This window comes from Astyanax mexicanus, chromosome 22 (genome assembly GCF_023375975.1).
Source record: "Astyanax mexicanus isolate ESR-SI-001 chromosome 22, AstMex3_surface, whole genome shotgun sequence".
Classification (NCBI taxonomy): Eukaryota; Metazoa; Chordata; class Actinopteri; order Characiformes; family Acestrorhamphidae; genus Astyanax; species Astyanax mexicanus.
The window spans coordinates 22,810,545-22,826,684 of record NC_064429.1 but is presented as its reverse complement, the minus strand read 5'-3'; the positions used below and the strand labels follow the sequence as shown (position 1 = coordinate 22,826,684).

Below are 16,140 nucleotides of genomic sequence, written 5' to 3'. Positions count from 1 at the left end.
GATACTTCTGAAAAAGATTACATTTTTTTCTTTAAGGGTTAAAGATTTATAAGAAAAAATGTGTAGCTTTAGAAAATCCCTGAATCTCCAATAAATATCCAAACTTTCACATGCTTTTTCAAAATGTTGTTAAAAAGATTACAAACATTCAAATTCCTTCTGAAAAGGATTCAAGAAACTCTTGGATTTAGATATGCTTCTACAAAGAATACCCAGATGCTTTTTGAAAAGGATTCAAAACACCTTTCAAGGAAAACAAAATCAGAAACTTGAAAAGATTCAAATAATTCTGGGAAAGGATTTACTTTACCTTGGAAAATAATTGTAATAAATATTTTCAAAAGAGAAAAAAAACGTAAAAAATCATCATTACTGAAAACATGATTCTAAAACATAAAAACACTGAAGAAAGCATCTAATTACTGTGTAAAAGGATCCTGAATGTGTCTGATAACATTTCAATCACTTTCTGAAAATAATGTAAATAGTTTTCAAAATGTATTCATGTTGCTTTTACACAAGTCAAACTTTAAAATGTTTGCTTTGGAGAGGCGATTAAAGTAGCTTCTGAAATAATTTTTTAAAAGAATCCAAATTGAAAATTAATTAAACACTGTTGACGAGGATCCACTTTACCTGAAAATGATTCAAACAGTTCAAATTTTGAATAATATAAGTCCAAGTGAAATATACTTAATTCATTATTGAAAGTGCCTTGAAACGAAGGAAACAAGGAATTTAAACCAAACAAATTCCAAACACTTTAAGCATTGTATACTCTTTAAGAACATTCTAATCACACCTGAAAACGAACATTTGAAAATGTTTTAAAGTAATTTTGAAAGGGACTGGAGTAAATACATTCAATTCTAAAAAATATTCCAAATGCTTTTGAAAAGATTCAAGTCTCAATGTCAAGTCAAAATGATTCACATTTATTCTAAAATTTACAATGCTTAAAAAAAAAATTCAGATTTAAATCTGTATTGAAAAGGCTAAATGTTGCCTTTGGAAAGCATTTCAAAAACTTCTACAAAAATATTCAAATTGCTTTTAAAATAATTAAAATCGTTTCTTTGCAGGGTGGTAGATCTCCGTAGGCGGGAATGAGTACCCCTGCAACGACTTCCGAAAAAGATTCAAACAAAAACAAAAACAAAGATTGGAATCCGCTTTCAAAATGTATTTGAGTCTGTGATTCAAATCTTATCTGAGAAAGATTCGAATCAGTGATCCGAATCTTTTACAGGTCATTCGGATCAGTGATTCAAATATTTTTGAGATTCAAATGAGCCTTAAAAAAGATTAAAATCACTCATGAATCACTAAGAAGATCCGAACAGCAGACTCTAATCATTTAAACGAATCACTAAAAGATCCGAACAGCTGATTCGAGTCACTTAAACGAACCACTAAAAAGATCTTAACAACTAAAGTGATTAATCTAAAATAATTCAAACAAACAAATCCAATCAGCCAAAAAAAAATTCACAAAAGATGATTCGAATCACTAATTCAAATAGCGATGGAGTGGATTCAAATCCCTTTCCACCAGCAGCAAATATTCGCATGAAGTGTATTCACCACGGTAAAGTTTCATTTTTGATATTCGACTTTTCGGCTCTAATAACTTCTGAACGGAAGATGGTAGCCAGCAGATACTTACATAATCAGGACAGTACGACCACAGAGAGTGACGCACACCCTTCCTTTTACTGTTTGGGTGAAATTTGCGCAACGCCCTTTTAGCGTTAATACCGAAAAACTAAGCGCGCTTTTCCTGTCAGAATAAAATGCATGTACTTCTAGACCACCTCTACTTCTGTACACACTCATTTATTTACCTCCAAATCACTTCAGTGCATAAAAATGCCTATTAATGTTCCCACATAAGAATAGATGGCTTTAAGAAAAAAAAAAACACCAATAGCTCCATATCCTTAGGGTTCATACACATCAGAATAACGGGGATGTATACTTTGAGTCATGAGGAAACTTGCACACCCATTAATATTATGCAAAATGCTCAAATTTTTTATTATATTTTATATATTCACAAATTCAATAGCATTTCAGCAACTGTGTATGTCACAGCTAGGTGGCAGCAGACACGCACACCATTTATATTTTGGATACAGTGCCAATTCTAGTGAATATTACATTTTATATATTTAAAAAATCAATAGAATTTAAACCGAATTACACAGAACACTAAAAATAAGTGTGTATGATACAGCTAGGTGTCAGAAAACAAACACACGCTTTGAAATTTGGATACACTGCCAATTCTACTAATTATTAAATTATATACATTTTAAAATGTAATAGCTTTCAAACCGAATTACACAGAACAATAAAAACAAGTGTGTATGATACAGTTAGGTGGCAACAAACACACACACGCTTTATATTTATGATACACTGCCAATTCTACATATTATTAAATTTTATACATTTTAAAATTCAATAGCTTTCAAACCGAATTACACAGAACAATAAAAATAAGTGTGTATGCTACAGCTAGGTGGCAGCAAACATGCTCACTCTTTATAGTTATGATACACTGCCAATTCTACTAATTATTAAATTTTATATATTTTAAAATTCAATAGCCTTCAAACCGAATTACACAGAACAATAAAAATAAATGTGTATGATACAGCTAGGTGGCAACAAACACACACACTCTTTAAAATTTGGATACATTGCCAATTCTACTAATTATTAAATTGTATATATTTTAAAATTCAATAGCTTTTACACCAAATCACACAGAACAATAAAAACTAGTGTGTATGATACAGCTAGGTGGCAATAAACACACACACTCTTTAAAATTTGGATACACTGCCAATTCTACTAATTATTAAATTATATACATTTTTAAATTCAATAGCTTTTAAACTCAATTACACAGAATAAAAAAATATTGGATACAGTGAGCCATAGTATAAACAGCATAGTATAAACCATAGTTTTAGCCATAATATAAATAATGCTAAAAATAGCTGTGTATGACACAAGTCGGTGTAAAATAAAGGGTGTTATGCAAATTTGGTTATATAAAACCAAAACATCAAAAGAAAACACGATTTATAGTTAGTTAGCAACAACAAACAGCTTCCAAATAGGTTAGTTAGCTACTTAGGTTATCTAGCTATCTTAGGTTAATTAGCTTAGTAGTTAAGTAGCTAATCGGACTGTTTAGCCACCAACGATTTGTTTGCTAACCTCAAAACACCAAAAATGTACTTTCATTACAGAGCAGCGCCTCCAAACGCTCAATTAAGGCACCTCAAGGTTAAATAATACAGATAATGAGTTAATACTGGATGTTAACGCTGAAAACCATAGACTGTATATAGCTGGACAGAGCATCGTCTCTTAAAAGTGAAGCCACCACAGGTCGGGCGCCCCCTGCTGTTCGGCTGCAGAAAGCTAACTCCACCCATCCCCATAGGTTTCAATGGCAAAACAGACAACTTTCAATCACGTTTTTTTCTAATATACTGTAATTCTACCTCCATTATTTAAATGCAACAGCTAGAGTAACCTCTGCTTATATTGTCAAATTTTTATATCCCCACAGAATTCGGTTTTTAAAACTTTATTCAGCTCTATTCAAAAAAGGTGTGGTTATGGGCGGGACCAATAACAGACCGTCAGCTCCGCTCCGCCCCGCTCTGCAGTCTGTGACCGCGAGGCAGCCCACAGGGGCGTGGTTATTTAAATGAGTAGGCGGTCTCTCCACAGCCTTTCTCCCTCCTCTGGTCTCTACTGCGCAGACTCTGGTCTCTGAATCGCCAAAATGGCGGAAGATTTTGGCTTCATTTTCATTGGCTGTATTCGGAATGGCATACTACTATACTGCGTACTGCATACTGCACTAGTATGTACTGCATACTACACACTGCCCAGTATGTAGTATTCGGTACTGTAACACTTTTGATTGTAGTACCCTACGCGGTCCTGCTGTGACACACCAGTCAATGCTCTGTAGTGCTCTGAAATTGTATTTTAACAGTTTAATGTAGTTTAAAACAATGTTCAAATATCATGTTTTGCTGATTTTCGTTGTCAGAGAATACACAGGCACTGTTTATTAAACCGTACTATAAAAAATTTAACAACATAAAGCTTATGGCACACTAAAAATGTCATTGTGTATTTTATCCAATATGGCATACTTATCATATACCCAAAAAAGTTTGTGTAAGAGATCTGTTAGTTCACATTTATTATAATTTATTTGAATGAGCTGTAGAGATTCTTCCATACTATTGTAAAAACATAAAAAATACTTTTATTATTAATATTATTACACTTTGCATACTCTTGTGACAGCAAAAAACATACAACAAATTGTTGCAAAACTCAGCATACAAGTATGTCTCAGACAGATATATAAATGATTACAGGTGTGGTCTGTGATCTGGGTCTTGTAACAAGTAGAATTGCTTCTCACACTGCCCTTCTTAACGGTTATATTTGCGTAGCATTCATTTTGGTGGGGGATTGTTTACTGCTAGTCATGCCTCTATGATGCACTTAAAAATATTTTGCCTTGTTGACAGACTCTAAGAGGGGGCACATCTTTGGGCAGAAAAAAGCATAGGCCCAGCATCCACGTTCTGATTGTGATCCGATCTATGAGTCTGCAACATCTGTGGGCAAATGTGCTGCAGGATGCTGCATATAGAAGCTTAGCCATTATATTTAATGTAAGTATGAATTAGTGCACACACATACTGCATTTGTGGCATATAGAATAACACAATTATTTAGAAGTGGACAATAAGTGAAATAAATAAGTGAACAAAATAAAAAATAAGGTGTACTGTATTGGGTTTAAATGAGTCAACTTATACTGACCTGTCAGTTTAGTTCAGCTTTTGAGGTATTCCACCTACCATACTATTCTGTGTCTGTGGAGGAAATTCTGTCAACAAGCGAGAAATCTGATCCTGAAAACAAAAAAAAAACCCTCCCACTCACATTCCTAACCATTGAACACCAGAAGATTGTTTAACATCAGCTGCAACCAAAGCGTTACACATGCTACCATACACGTAAAAGGTCTCTTGAGGTTGAGTCTGAAAGACTGGATCCTAAAAGCCAGACACCATTGTTGCTTTTACATTGTGTATGTGTAACTCTGAATACACCCTCTCACAACACACCGAGGCCAACTACCTTCTGACACTGTACAAAGTTTAAATGACTATGTTTTCAATGGAACTAATCTATTGTAGCTCTTCTGAAAGAAATGTGTGCTCACTGCCAGACAAGAGCCTCTGTATTAAAGGAGAAATATGGTGTGAAGTAGACTTGTTGAACTTTTGTTGAATAGTCCACCACTGTTCTCCCTTAGCGTTCTGAAATACAGTGCTTTTAGCCAATGCTCCCAACAGGATTACAATGCAAGAGATAGGGGCATAGTGTGCCCATGCAAAGAAATCACTATTTTGGAAATGCATGAATTCCAGCTGTTGCTGCAAATATCTTTGTAATATTCATGCACAATTGAATTAATGTAGCAATCAGTTCCCCTATCGTACCTATTTGTTCATGCTCATTAGTCAACTTAATGTAAATTAATTTCAAGATGGCGGTACCCGAAAAACAACCTTAAGATACTGTGTGTATAAATTTTTTTTTTTTACTAAACTTCCTGAGAACTTTTAAAGTTCCCAGTGCCTCATTTTAACAAATGTCCATTTAACAAATGTCCATTTAACACCAGATTTAAATGTAGTTTACTGAATTAGCTTGGTTTGAGTTCTACATAGTAATGTATATTAATTAGAACAAATTACACTGTTCTTCTCCCTTGGCCCAAATCTGTTCCAAATCTTGTCTATTGCTAAAGATTTTTGGTGTCTGTTTTTAACTTAAGCTTATAAACAAAAGAAGCCAGTGACAACCAGGTCTTGTGGGTGGATCTACTGAAAAAGTAAAGAAGCTGAGGATTTATATATCAAAAATCCTTTAAATGGTGTTCATTTTGATACTTCATTATTATTTTAGGACCAAATGACATGGCGTTATTATGAATCTAATCAACCTAGCGGTAATAACTAAATATAACCAATAGAGGGCGGCAGTAGTCAACCCTTTTTTTTAGTCTTATTCATTAAACGGGAAACCTTAAATGTTTTTAACAACGCTTAAAAACACTAAATATCATGATTGTTGTTTTGAAAGTAATTCCATTATTATGAATTATTTATAATTATATTATAAGCGGTTATTTTGATATCTCAGTGATTATAAAAAGGATATTCAATGTCCAAAGTAATATGATCTAATAGAAATGGGTTCCAATCATTATTTTTTATTAAATAAATTAAAATAATATTCCACAGTTTTTTATTAATTCGTGTAAAAAGTACTTAAATGCCAAATAAAATCGTATGTTTTATATTACCACTCAATATGTCTGCGCTTTTTTGTTCTAAACGCAACAGGTGGCAGCACATGGCAGCGAGTCTTTCAGAGTGAAGAAAGGTTCCGCGTGCTGCCGCTGGGTGGTGCATTAAGTCAGCGGTACAAACAGCAGGTCCAGCTGTGAGGATAAAGTATCCAGGTTTGAAAAACAAAAAAACTTTGTTCTGAGGAAAGAAATCTATCAGCATCAGTCGCAGCATCAGGCAATCACATTGCATTTTAGGTCTTTTTTTTTTTTTTTTTTTTTTTTTTTACAATATTTGCGTTAATATAATAGAATTAATTCACTAAATTAAATAAAATCAAATGAAATACTTTGTTTTCAGTGAACATAATCTGAAAATGAATGCATTTTTTAAACAATGATTATTCCTGATAGGAGATCCAGTCAATGGTGGACACTTTTTTTCTGTAGTGTGGGCATTTTATAACTATTGGTGAAATAGACATATCACAATGCATAATATGCATCAAATATGCAAATATATATGCAAAAAAGGTTTTCTAAGAAAACACTTGAAAAAATCCTCTGCAAGAAACTCAGTCAAACAATATGCAACATTTGTTCTGCACTTTATTTAATTTAGCCTATTGTAAAAAATACACATGACGTATTTAACGTACCATTTATTTGCACCTGCATCATTTATTTAGCAATATGTGAAACCTTATAAATACGTATATTTTCTCTGTAGAAATCCTGTCTGTAAGGCAGGCTCTCTGCAGCAGCAGGTCCTCCTAAGTAAAGTTTCTGTAATGTGGCACAGAGAGCAGCTCCAGCCTCCCCACTCCTGAAGGCGGAGTGAAGGCGGCGCGCGCATGCGCAGTAGGTTGTTTTTCTCAAAAGCCATGGCTTAAAGTGAGCCGGCTGAGCAAACTCCACCGTCTTTCTTAGCAGACCAACCACAGGCTGTGTGGAGCCGCGATAACAGCATCCTTTGCTGTTATTCAGCTCTGGCACATCAATGACACTGAACAGTGTTGAAACTCGCTTTTTTCATAAGAGATTATTTTCATAGACTTTTTCATTGTTTTCTACTGTTTTTTTTTTATATATACACATTTTAATTTTCTTGCCACCATGGTGCTAGGAAAGGTAAAGAGCTTCGTGGTAAGCTATGACTGTCTCAACGACAGCAATGTCCCCGTCTTCTCCAGCGGGGACTGTGTCTCAGGAAGGGTCATCATTGAAGTGACAGGAGAGATCCGTGTCAAGTCCCTCAAAATCCACGCTAAAGGATTTGCGAAAGTTCGCTGGACGGAGTCGCGAAATGCTGGATCCAACACTGCCTACACTCAGAACTACACAGAAGAAGTGGAGTATCTCAACCACAGAGACATCCTCATTGGCCATGAAAGAGGTAAGCAGGCGTTTTTTCTAAATATATAGGTTGGCTAATACTTTTTTTTTTCTAGAATTATTTTTTATGTTACAATGGATGCACACAGATAGCAAAACTATGTTAAATGAATCAACGCTCATTTTCCATCTCTATAATACATTGCAACATAACGTAATGAATAGATTTATTTGTGCACACCATTGTTATATCAATTAAACATTAATTCATCCTTATGGTTTAATATGTAGGTTGCTGTTTATATTAAACTGGTAATGCAACCTTAAAAATTAACATTTATTCAATGTAGCTATTTTGCTGCGATGGTCAGACTTGGTTGACACATTGGAGGTTAACTAGCCTACATTCACTTGTAACTATCTAATCTATCCTCCCTACAAATGCATTCATCGGGCCTAATAGTTAATTCCTTCATACAGTCTCATAAATTCTCAAAAACATGTAGCTTTAAGATTTTTCACAGCTAACTAACGTTAGAAAAGATAACTACAGTCCTTGTTTTGAGACTTTGGACACAACTGTCAGAAGAAGTGGCTAGCTGAATGAATGGACACAACAAGACTTCTCGTCTGTTTTTATGTCGATTTCGCCCTAAAACATTTTAATTTCGCACAGAATGATTTTTCATTAAGAAACACCAGCGAATTTCTTATTTAAACCGAAATATATCCACATTTAAGAGGCTTAATGGCTGTTTTAGCCTCGGTTGTCTTCAGTTTCCACCCTTTGTTAAAAGCGGTTCAATCCTGTTCTGATGCAGCGTCTGTTCCTCCTCGTTCCTGATTGGTTCATGCTCGCACGTGTCCACGGTGATGACTTCACGCTCGTGCTGAATAAACTGCTAGGAATGGAGCTGGGGTAATCCAGGTCCAGAAAAGTAAAATTCATTTTCGGGATTTTGTTCCAACTGCATGGGCCCAGGATTTTGTTCCTCTTGCGCTGAAGCATTTGGATAAAAAAAATATTGGGATGGATTTTTAATTTATGGACCTGGATTTCCGAACTCTAGGTGGGAACAGCTGCAACTTTTGTGGCTTTTTTTGACACCTTTGCAGTATTTTATTTTATTTTTTTTTACATTTTCCCCGCCTTTGAGTGAATGCATTGAAATCATGCATCATCATTTTGTCGTGCACTAAAGTTGTAAAGGTTGAAGACACGATTTGCAACAGATTTGCAACTGTTAGAGCTTCTAGAGCTACTTCCATGGTCGTGCAGAGAGCATTGCACAGCTCTGCAGAAAAAACAACAACAAAACAATATACAAAAGAAATCAAAAACACATTCATTTCTCATAATGAGCAATGCATGGACTTTACAGTGTGAATCTATTTTAGTTTGAACGCAGTTGTGCATGCATGCACACATCCAGCTATTCTATGTGTTGAATAAAAATAAAAATATCTTGTTTTATTATCAGTCAGTGGGATTAGTTAAATTAAGTTGCATGTACAAATCCTGTGTACCAGATCACTTGATATTATGATTCTGTAATTGGTTGATTTGTTGATCTATTTTCTTGCTGCCTTTTTAATCTTTATTTTGCTCTTATTTCTTTTGTGTTTTTGTTTCTATTGTAATTGCAATTAATTATTGCACCGTGAATAGTCTGTAATAATACCTTGTGCTTTACTAACAATAAAGGTGAGATTTGGATAGTATGTCGGTTTCTTGTCTCGTTTTTTGTCTGTTTTTCTTCTTTCTCACATGTAATTTGTAATTTGGGGTGTAATTTTGAAACGGTGGGGTGTGTTCTCTTAGGGTCCACGCCGCAGTACACGCGCACAAGCCGGTACAGGGGCTTGTCTCAGTGAGAGCGCGAGCAGGCTAGGTTGCAGTGAATGCGTAATGAGCGAGGCGGCGCGAGCTGGTTTAGGCCGGTCTCCTCTTGCTCGAGTCTGCCTGTGATTGACAGCTCAGCGCTTGTTTACCACGGCGCTGCCTTCGCCAGTGCTGAGCTGGCGGAAAGGAAACCAGCTACAGATATTTAACAAACGTGAAACTGTAGCTTTTCAACGTTTAATCTTTATTAGAAGGAATATTTTAAAGCTGAGACTCAATAAAATGACTAAAAACAAAACTACAGCTAATAAAAATAGCCATTTAACACTATAGTACAGCTTTTCCTCACATTTTGTCTAATGTTTGAGTATTAGCTTCTACAGGGCTTATAATTATGGTTATTTGTTGAGCAAGGTGACATTAAATGAGGTTTCATACATTTCCCACATATTTACAGACACACATTTCCTTTATTCCTTTGTATATTTTATTAAATAAGATTGTTTCAAAATAAGTCCAGTTTACATCTACAAACTGTAAATGTACAAACATTTACAGCAACTTTTTAGTAATATGATTTAAAAATTAAATAATTTCATTAGAAAGCAAAATACACACACACACACACACAAACCCAAAAATGTATTATCCTACATCATACTCTACAGACAATCAAAAAAGGGGTTCTTACTGTTCTTACTCTTACTGTCTTATCAAATGTGCTGTAAACAATTGACATTATGTCCCACATTTTGTGTCATTGTATAGCACTTTCTCAGGTAAGGTATACATGTATTTGGAATTTTGTTCTTTTCTCTTTCAGACGATGATAACTCCGAGGAAGGTCTCACCACCATTCATTCAGGAAGACACGAGTATGCATTTAGCTTTGAGCTTCCACAAACGTGAGTACCTTCATAAAGTTTCACATTCAGTTTGAAAAGACCTTTTATAATAAGCTGGTGATGAGTATCTTACTACATTTAACCAAAGTCTGACCTCATCTTTTCCACATGCAGACCTTTGGCTACCTCCTTTGAAGGGAAGCATGGCAGTGTACGCTACTGGGTAAAGGCGGAGCTGCACAGGCCCTGGCTTCTGCCCATGAAGACCAAGAAAGAGTTCACCGTCTTTGAACACATCGACATCAACACTCCCCTACTGCTGGTAAGTGTCTGCTTTTTCTCATAGTCACATTCCTTATGGGCATCTGTGTTATTACTTTATGGTCATCTCTCTGACTGCATGTAACTATTGAAACTTTATGTGCTCAGTACAGATTAATAACTAATATGCTCTGGAGAAGAAAACTGTTAAACCCTATTCTTACTTGTTTAATAATGTCAATATTATTTTAGTAATTACTATGAATTACTTTGTAACTACAGTGGCACACAAGAGAATGGTATACAAAAGGTAAAATATCACAGGTATTAATAATGTGGTATTTTTCTTGTCTTCTCTCTTTTCTGCAGTCTCCACAGGCAGGCACGAAAGACAAGACGCTATGCTGCTGGTTCTGCACCTCAGGTCCAATCTCCCTAAGTGCCAAAATCGAAAGAAAGGGTTACACCCCAGGTAAAGAACCATCTCCCACAATAACAATTACTAGCTAAGATTTTTAACATCCTTAACCTTAGTGACACATTTGGTAAATTTGTTTTCAGAAAGGCCACATCAGCTAAATCTTGTGTTCTTTCCTGTAGGCGAATCCATTCAGATCTTCGCAGAGATCGAGAACTGCTCTTCCCGAATGGTTGTGCCAAAAGCTGCCATCTACCAAACTCAGACCTTCTTTGCCAAAGGGAAAATGAAGGAAATCAAGCAACTGGTAGCCAACCTTCGAGGAGAGTCACTGTCTTCTGGGAAGACTGAGACGTGGAACGGGAAAATGTTGAAGATCCCCCCTGTGTCGCCATCCATCCTGGATTGCAGCATCATTCGGGTGGAGTACTCACTCATGGTAAGTTCTGAACCTCATTTTTTCTTATTTTTCATGTTTGTTCCTCTTTTTGTTTCAGGATTTTTATTGACCAGGGATTTTTTAATGGATCTTACCAGGCTTAATAGTTTTTTCTTTGAGCAATATCTCAATCAATTTGGATCTTGGATGATCCTCTATGTATGAAACCTGTTTAAGCCTTATTTGTCAAAATTTTTTTTAAAGAACACATATTTTATAGTAGAAAGTAGAAAGATCTTAATGCAGTTCTTTACTGGAAGCCTCTCTTTGACCTTTAGGGCACGGTTATAGACAGTATGAACATCTCGGATGATGCCATCCCCTGGTGATAAGAGGATCAGCCTAAAATATCAGTTGAAATTTAGGCCAGCGCATGTTAATGACCTATTAACCATGTGAACCAATCTGGCCATCTTGTACTTTGTTTAAGAGCAAGTCATCCTTAGCCTGACCTGTATATCAGTATGATTGGAATATTTTGCAATAACCCCAAGAGTCTGTCAGGTTTGAAACTGACTGTATGGCATGTCTAGCACTGTTTCAAATGAGTGTTATGTAATAATCTAATAAGAAATCTGCAGTCCGTGTGCAACATTATGTATTTAAAGGTGTCTGTGGTCTGTGGTTGACCCATTGTCTCTGCTTGTTTTCCATAGGTGTACGTGGACATTCCAGGGGCTATGAATCTGTCCCTCAACCTGCCCCTGGTGATCGGCACCATTCCCCTCCATCCTTTCGGCAGCCGGACGTCCTCTGTCAGTAGCCAGTGCAGCATGACCATGAGCTGGCTGGGACTGACCCTTCCAGAGAGGCCTGAAGGTGAGCATAATTTTCTAAGATAATATAAAGTTACAGACTGTTGCTTTTAATATACAATTATTTTTAATTAGTTGTCTTTAAGTTTAAATTTACCTTATTCTAAACGTCTTATTTACCCAGCTAGACTTTGTATGTAAGCACAAAATTCAATTATTCACTTGATAAATACACTTTAATTATTTACCAAAAAATTCCCAATAGTCTCTGCATTAGGAATAATGGCTAAACAAGAACATACAAGGGGTTAAAAAAACTTGAGTGAAATTATCTTATACACATTACACAGCCTTCTTGGAAACGTGCACTAATGTCATGGTGAAGTGATAAATATTAAGGGATTTTCTTCTTGCTAAAAAAACACCCTCTCAATTAACCATGCCAAAACGAGGAGGTGGGGGAAATAAGCTGCTCACACATGTGACAGCTGCTGTGGTTGTCATGGCAACGCTTCTAACACAGTGTCCTGTACTGATGTTCCCCCAGCTCCCCCAGCTTACGCAGAGGTGGTCACAGAGGAACAAAGACAAAGCTGCCTGGAGGTGTCCTCAGGCCGTGAGGACTTTGATGGCCCACTGTTTGCCTACATCCAAGAGTTCCGCTTCCAGCCTCCTCCTCCGTACTCTGAGGTATATATTTATAATATATTACATGTGAATATATTTAGCATTAGTATTTACAGCTAGCTGGTTTGGGTTACTTAGAGTTGGGTTCAAGATATAGACATAATGGGTTATAATAAACTGGGTTATTACTAAATATCCTACAACCTTACCTAACCTTAAGTTCTGTGGATATTGGAATGTCATTACATTAAAGAGTTCAGCAGTCTTTTGTAAAACCCTGGTTGCTTGGCATTGTGTCTAAATAGCTTTGTCTCTGTGTCTTCCCCCATTAGATTGATCCCAATCCAGACCAACCCAGACAGACAGAGGAGCGCAGGCCAGACACGTGCCCATCACGCTGAGCTGCTCACAACTCCAGCCCAGAGCAGTCGGGCCTTCCAAACTTCCCGTCTTTTTGTTTTTTTCCCGGCGACAACAAGCGCGTGTGCGCCGCTGTCGACGTTGGGAGAAAACAAACACGTGCAGGAGAAAGGACAGAAAGGAGCAGGAAGTCGTCGTCGTCGTCGTTGTTGCCGCCGCCTCACTTCCTGCCTGCTGTAGGGGTCATGTGGTCACAATGCTCATAGTTGTCGAACCCTGCGGACAGATGCCCTTGGTCGGACCGAGCCGCCAGGGCTTCATCAGCCTAGTTTTTTTGTTGTCCTCACGCTTCTTTCTGCAACCGTGGCACAAATCATGGTTGTGTAGTGTGAAGCTATTTAGAGACTCTAGACCTAGAGAAGAAGAGAAGAAGTACACCAAGGAAACACTATAACCACCACCTGCAGTACAATGGAGAGAAGACTAGCATCCTCCTGCCTCAGCTGTGGATTTTTGCACACACTTATATTTTGTTTCTTTTGCTTGAGTTCTGGGACTCTGCAAGTTTTAAAATCACTAAATTTTGTTTTATCTTATTTTCGTTGTTTTGTTGTCGTCTTGATAATATGACTAAGTGATTGCAGGCTTATAACTTAGTCTTGCTTCATCCGCACAACTACGAACAACGCAGAGACTAGATTCAGAAGCGAAAAGAAGAAGAAAAAAACAGACTGTTGTGCTCTGATCTAGTTTCAGCGGTTCTTAGGTGGTTCTGTTTTTTTCTTAATTGCGTTTCCTCTTAAGGACATGCAAATGACAAACTGCCTGGCGGCTCTACACCACCTGGAGGCTTTTCATTGCCTTCCCATCGTTGCCTGTATGACTTCGAATGAGCGTGGTTTTCTTTTGTTTCCTTCCTGTTAACACAGACACCACTCACATTAAGTTCTAAACATAGAGGAAGCCTTTAAGTCAACCTTCGTTTGCTTGGTGTTTCTGTTGTAGCGCATGTTTTGTGGTGGAGAAGCAAAAGACGAGTGCTTGCCACTTGCATGTGTAGGCAGGGTGGAGACATAAAAAAAGACAAAAAAAAAAAAAACAGGGTGGGACCCAACAGGCTGCCCACGAATGGCCTGAATGAACAGTTTGTTGCCTTTCTATTTGTAGTGTAATGCAGCGCAGGCTTCTATACAGCACTGCCTAAAAAAAGCACTCAGTCTCAGGAGAACTTCTCACTTGCCAAATGGTTGGAAACAAAAACAAGATAGATAGATAGATAGATAGATAGATAGATAGATAGATAGATAGATAGATAGATAGATAGATAGATAGATAGATAGATAGATAGATAGATAGATAGATAGATAGATAGATAGATAGATAGATAGATAGATAGATAGATAGATAGATAGATAGATAGATAGATAAAACCGACTATGTTTTATTCAATTGCACTGTTTTAAAAAAGCATAAAAAGGCTGTAGGTGAGAGAAATAAGTAGATTAGATGAGCAGAAAGAGAGGATACATGGAGATGCAAGGTGAGGCAGCTTTCCAAGACCATAGTAGACATTCCCTTTTTGTCCTACTGCTCTGGCAGACTTCATCAGACTTTATCCGCCACAACATTCCTCCTTGCCTGTGATGGAAGATGTGAATCAGATCAGTTGTCGAAAAGTGTAAAAAAGCCTTGGGAATAAGATAAAAAAGAGAAAGCAATGAATGACAGAGCACATCAAAAGAAGGCAGAAAGGCTTAAAAACTGTGCTGTAAAGAAGGAAAAAGCAGCTCACTCCGTGCCCAGGTGGCCATTTTTTGAAAGGAGTGAAAAGTTGAATTGAGTCGTACATTGGTTTTTAAACTCATTCAACACCTTAGCTAGGCTCAAGCTAAGTTCAAGCTCAATTTCCATGCAGCCTTAATCATAATAAAGCGCCTTTTTGTTTTCAAATAAAGAAAAATAGAAAAATAAGAGGACTGATCACATTTTGTTGAGGCTTGGAGGAAATTCAGCGTTCAACCCATCGTTCAAAATTTCCCAGTGACAGTGTTTTCCTTATTTTTTAAAAACAGTTTCTTAAACACACAACCCCAAAAAAGTGGACGGATGTTAAGGATGATCACTGTCATGTAGCCGATGTGTGCGTGTACGTGTCGTTTGTGTTCTGAGTGAGGAGGTGTAGACTTCAGCAGGTTTCGTTGACTACTGCTTCAAGCATAAATGGACTAATTAAAGTGGTCTTATCGTAGTGGCCTTGAACAACTGACATGAAAAAGGTTCATCACTCGCATTTGTTACGTCTTACAACCTTCTGACTGTCTGTGTGTCGTCTGAAATTAGTTTTTCTTTTGTTGTTGTTCTTATAAAAGGACAAAAAGGGAAACTAGTAAATAGTCCTTCAAAGCGCGCACTGATCCTCAGACACACCACTCTTAATTTGCTTTGGCTAAAAACAAAAAAAAATCCCACTTAATCCCTATTATGACTAGTTTTTTGATGATTGTTTTTACGGGCATTTAAGGTTGTTTTTTCTGCTCAGGCGACCTGGTGCAGTTGTTGTGTTACTCTCACCTCTCTTTATTTTGGGAACAATGTGGTTTTAGCACACCTTCAGGGAAGTGGGTTGTCGATGAACCGAATAGTTAATGAAAGTAACTGTTCTGAGACAAAGTAGCCCACTTCTCCTTTATGTTTGTTCTGTGTGTTTATGTTCGTTTCTGTTTCGGGTAATCCACGCCTGGCAAAATCACAACTGGCAAGTGATTTGGGCCTTAGGTAAAATGATAAGCTTAAAAAAATAAATGCTTTTTTTTCTCGTGGTCGGTCAATTCCAATGTCCAGTGCT

At 36.9% G+C, this 16,140-nt stretch overlaps 1 protein-coding gene across 1 annotated transcript; it reads left to right on the top strand.

The window, feature by feature from the left end:
- Window positions 1–7,316: 7,316 nt before the first annotated feature.
- On the top strand, window positions 7,317–14,590 carry arrdc3a (arrestin domain containing 3a). The gene is made up of 8 exons (XM_007253865.4): window positions 7,317–7,808; window positions 10,414–10,495; window positions 10,610–10,757; window positions 11,066–11,168; window positions 11,297–11,553; window positions 12,210–12,372; window positions 12,856–12,998; window positions 13,268–14,590. Exons 1-8 carry the CDS (start codon window positions 7,529–7,531, stop codon window positions 13,334–13,336), a joined length of 1,245 nt encoding a protein of 414 aa, XP_007253927.1. The 5' UTR covers window positions 7,317–7,528; the 3' UTR covers window positions 13,337–14,590.
- The last annotated feature ends 1,550 nt before the right edge of the window (window positions 14,591–16,140 follow it).

Bases quoted from the DNA above. Each gene is read 5' to 3' on its own strand.
- arrdc3a (XM_007253865.4), top strand. From the start codon at position 7,529: ATGGTGCTAGGAAAGGTAAAGAGCTTCGTGGTAAGCTATGACTGTCTC. The intron at 10,496-10,609 runs GTGAGTACCTTC...TTCCACATGCAG, and splicing joins AGCTTTGAGCTTCCACAAAC to ACCTTTGGCTACCTCCTTTG. The intron at 12,373-12,855 runs GTGAGCATAATT...ATGTTCCCCCAG, and splicing joins CCTTCCAGAGAGGCCTGAAG to CTCCCCCAGCTTACGCAGAG.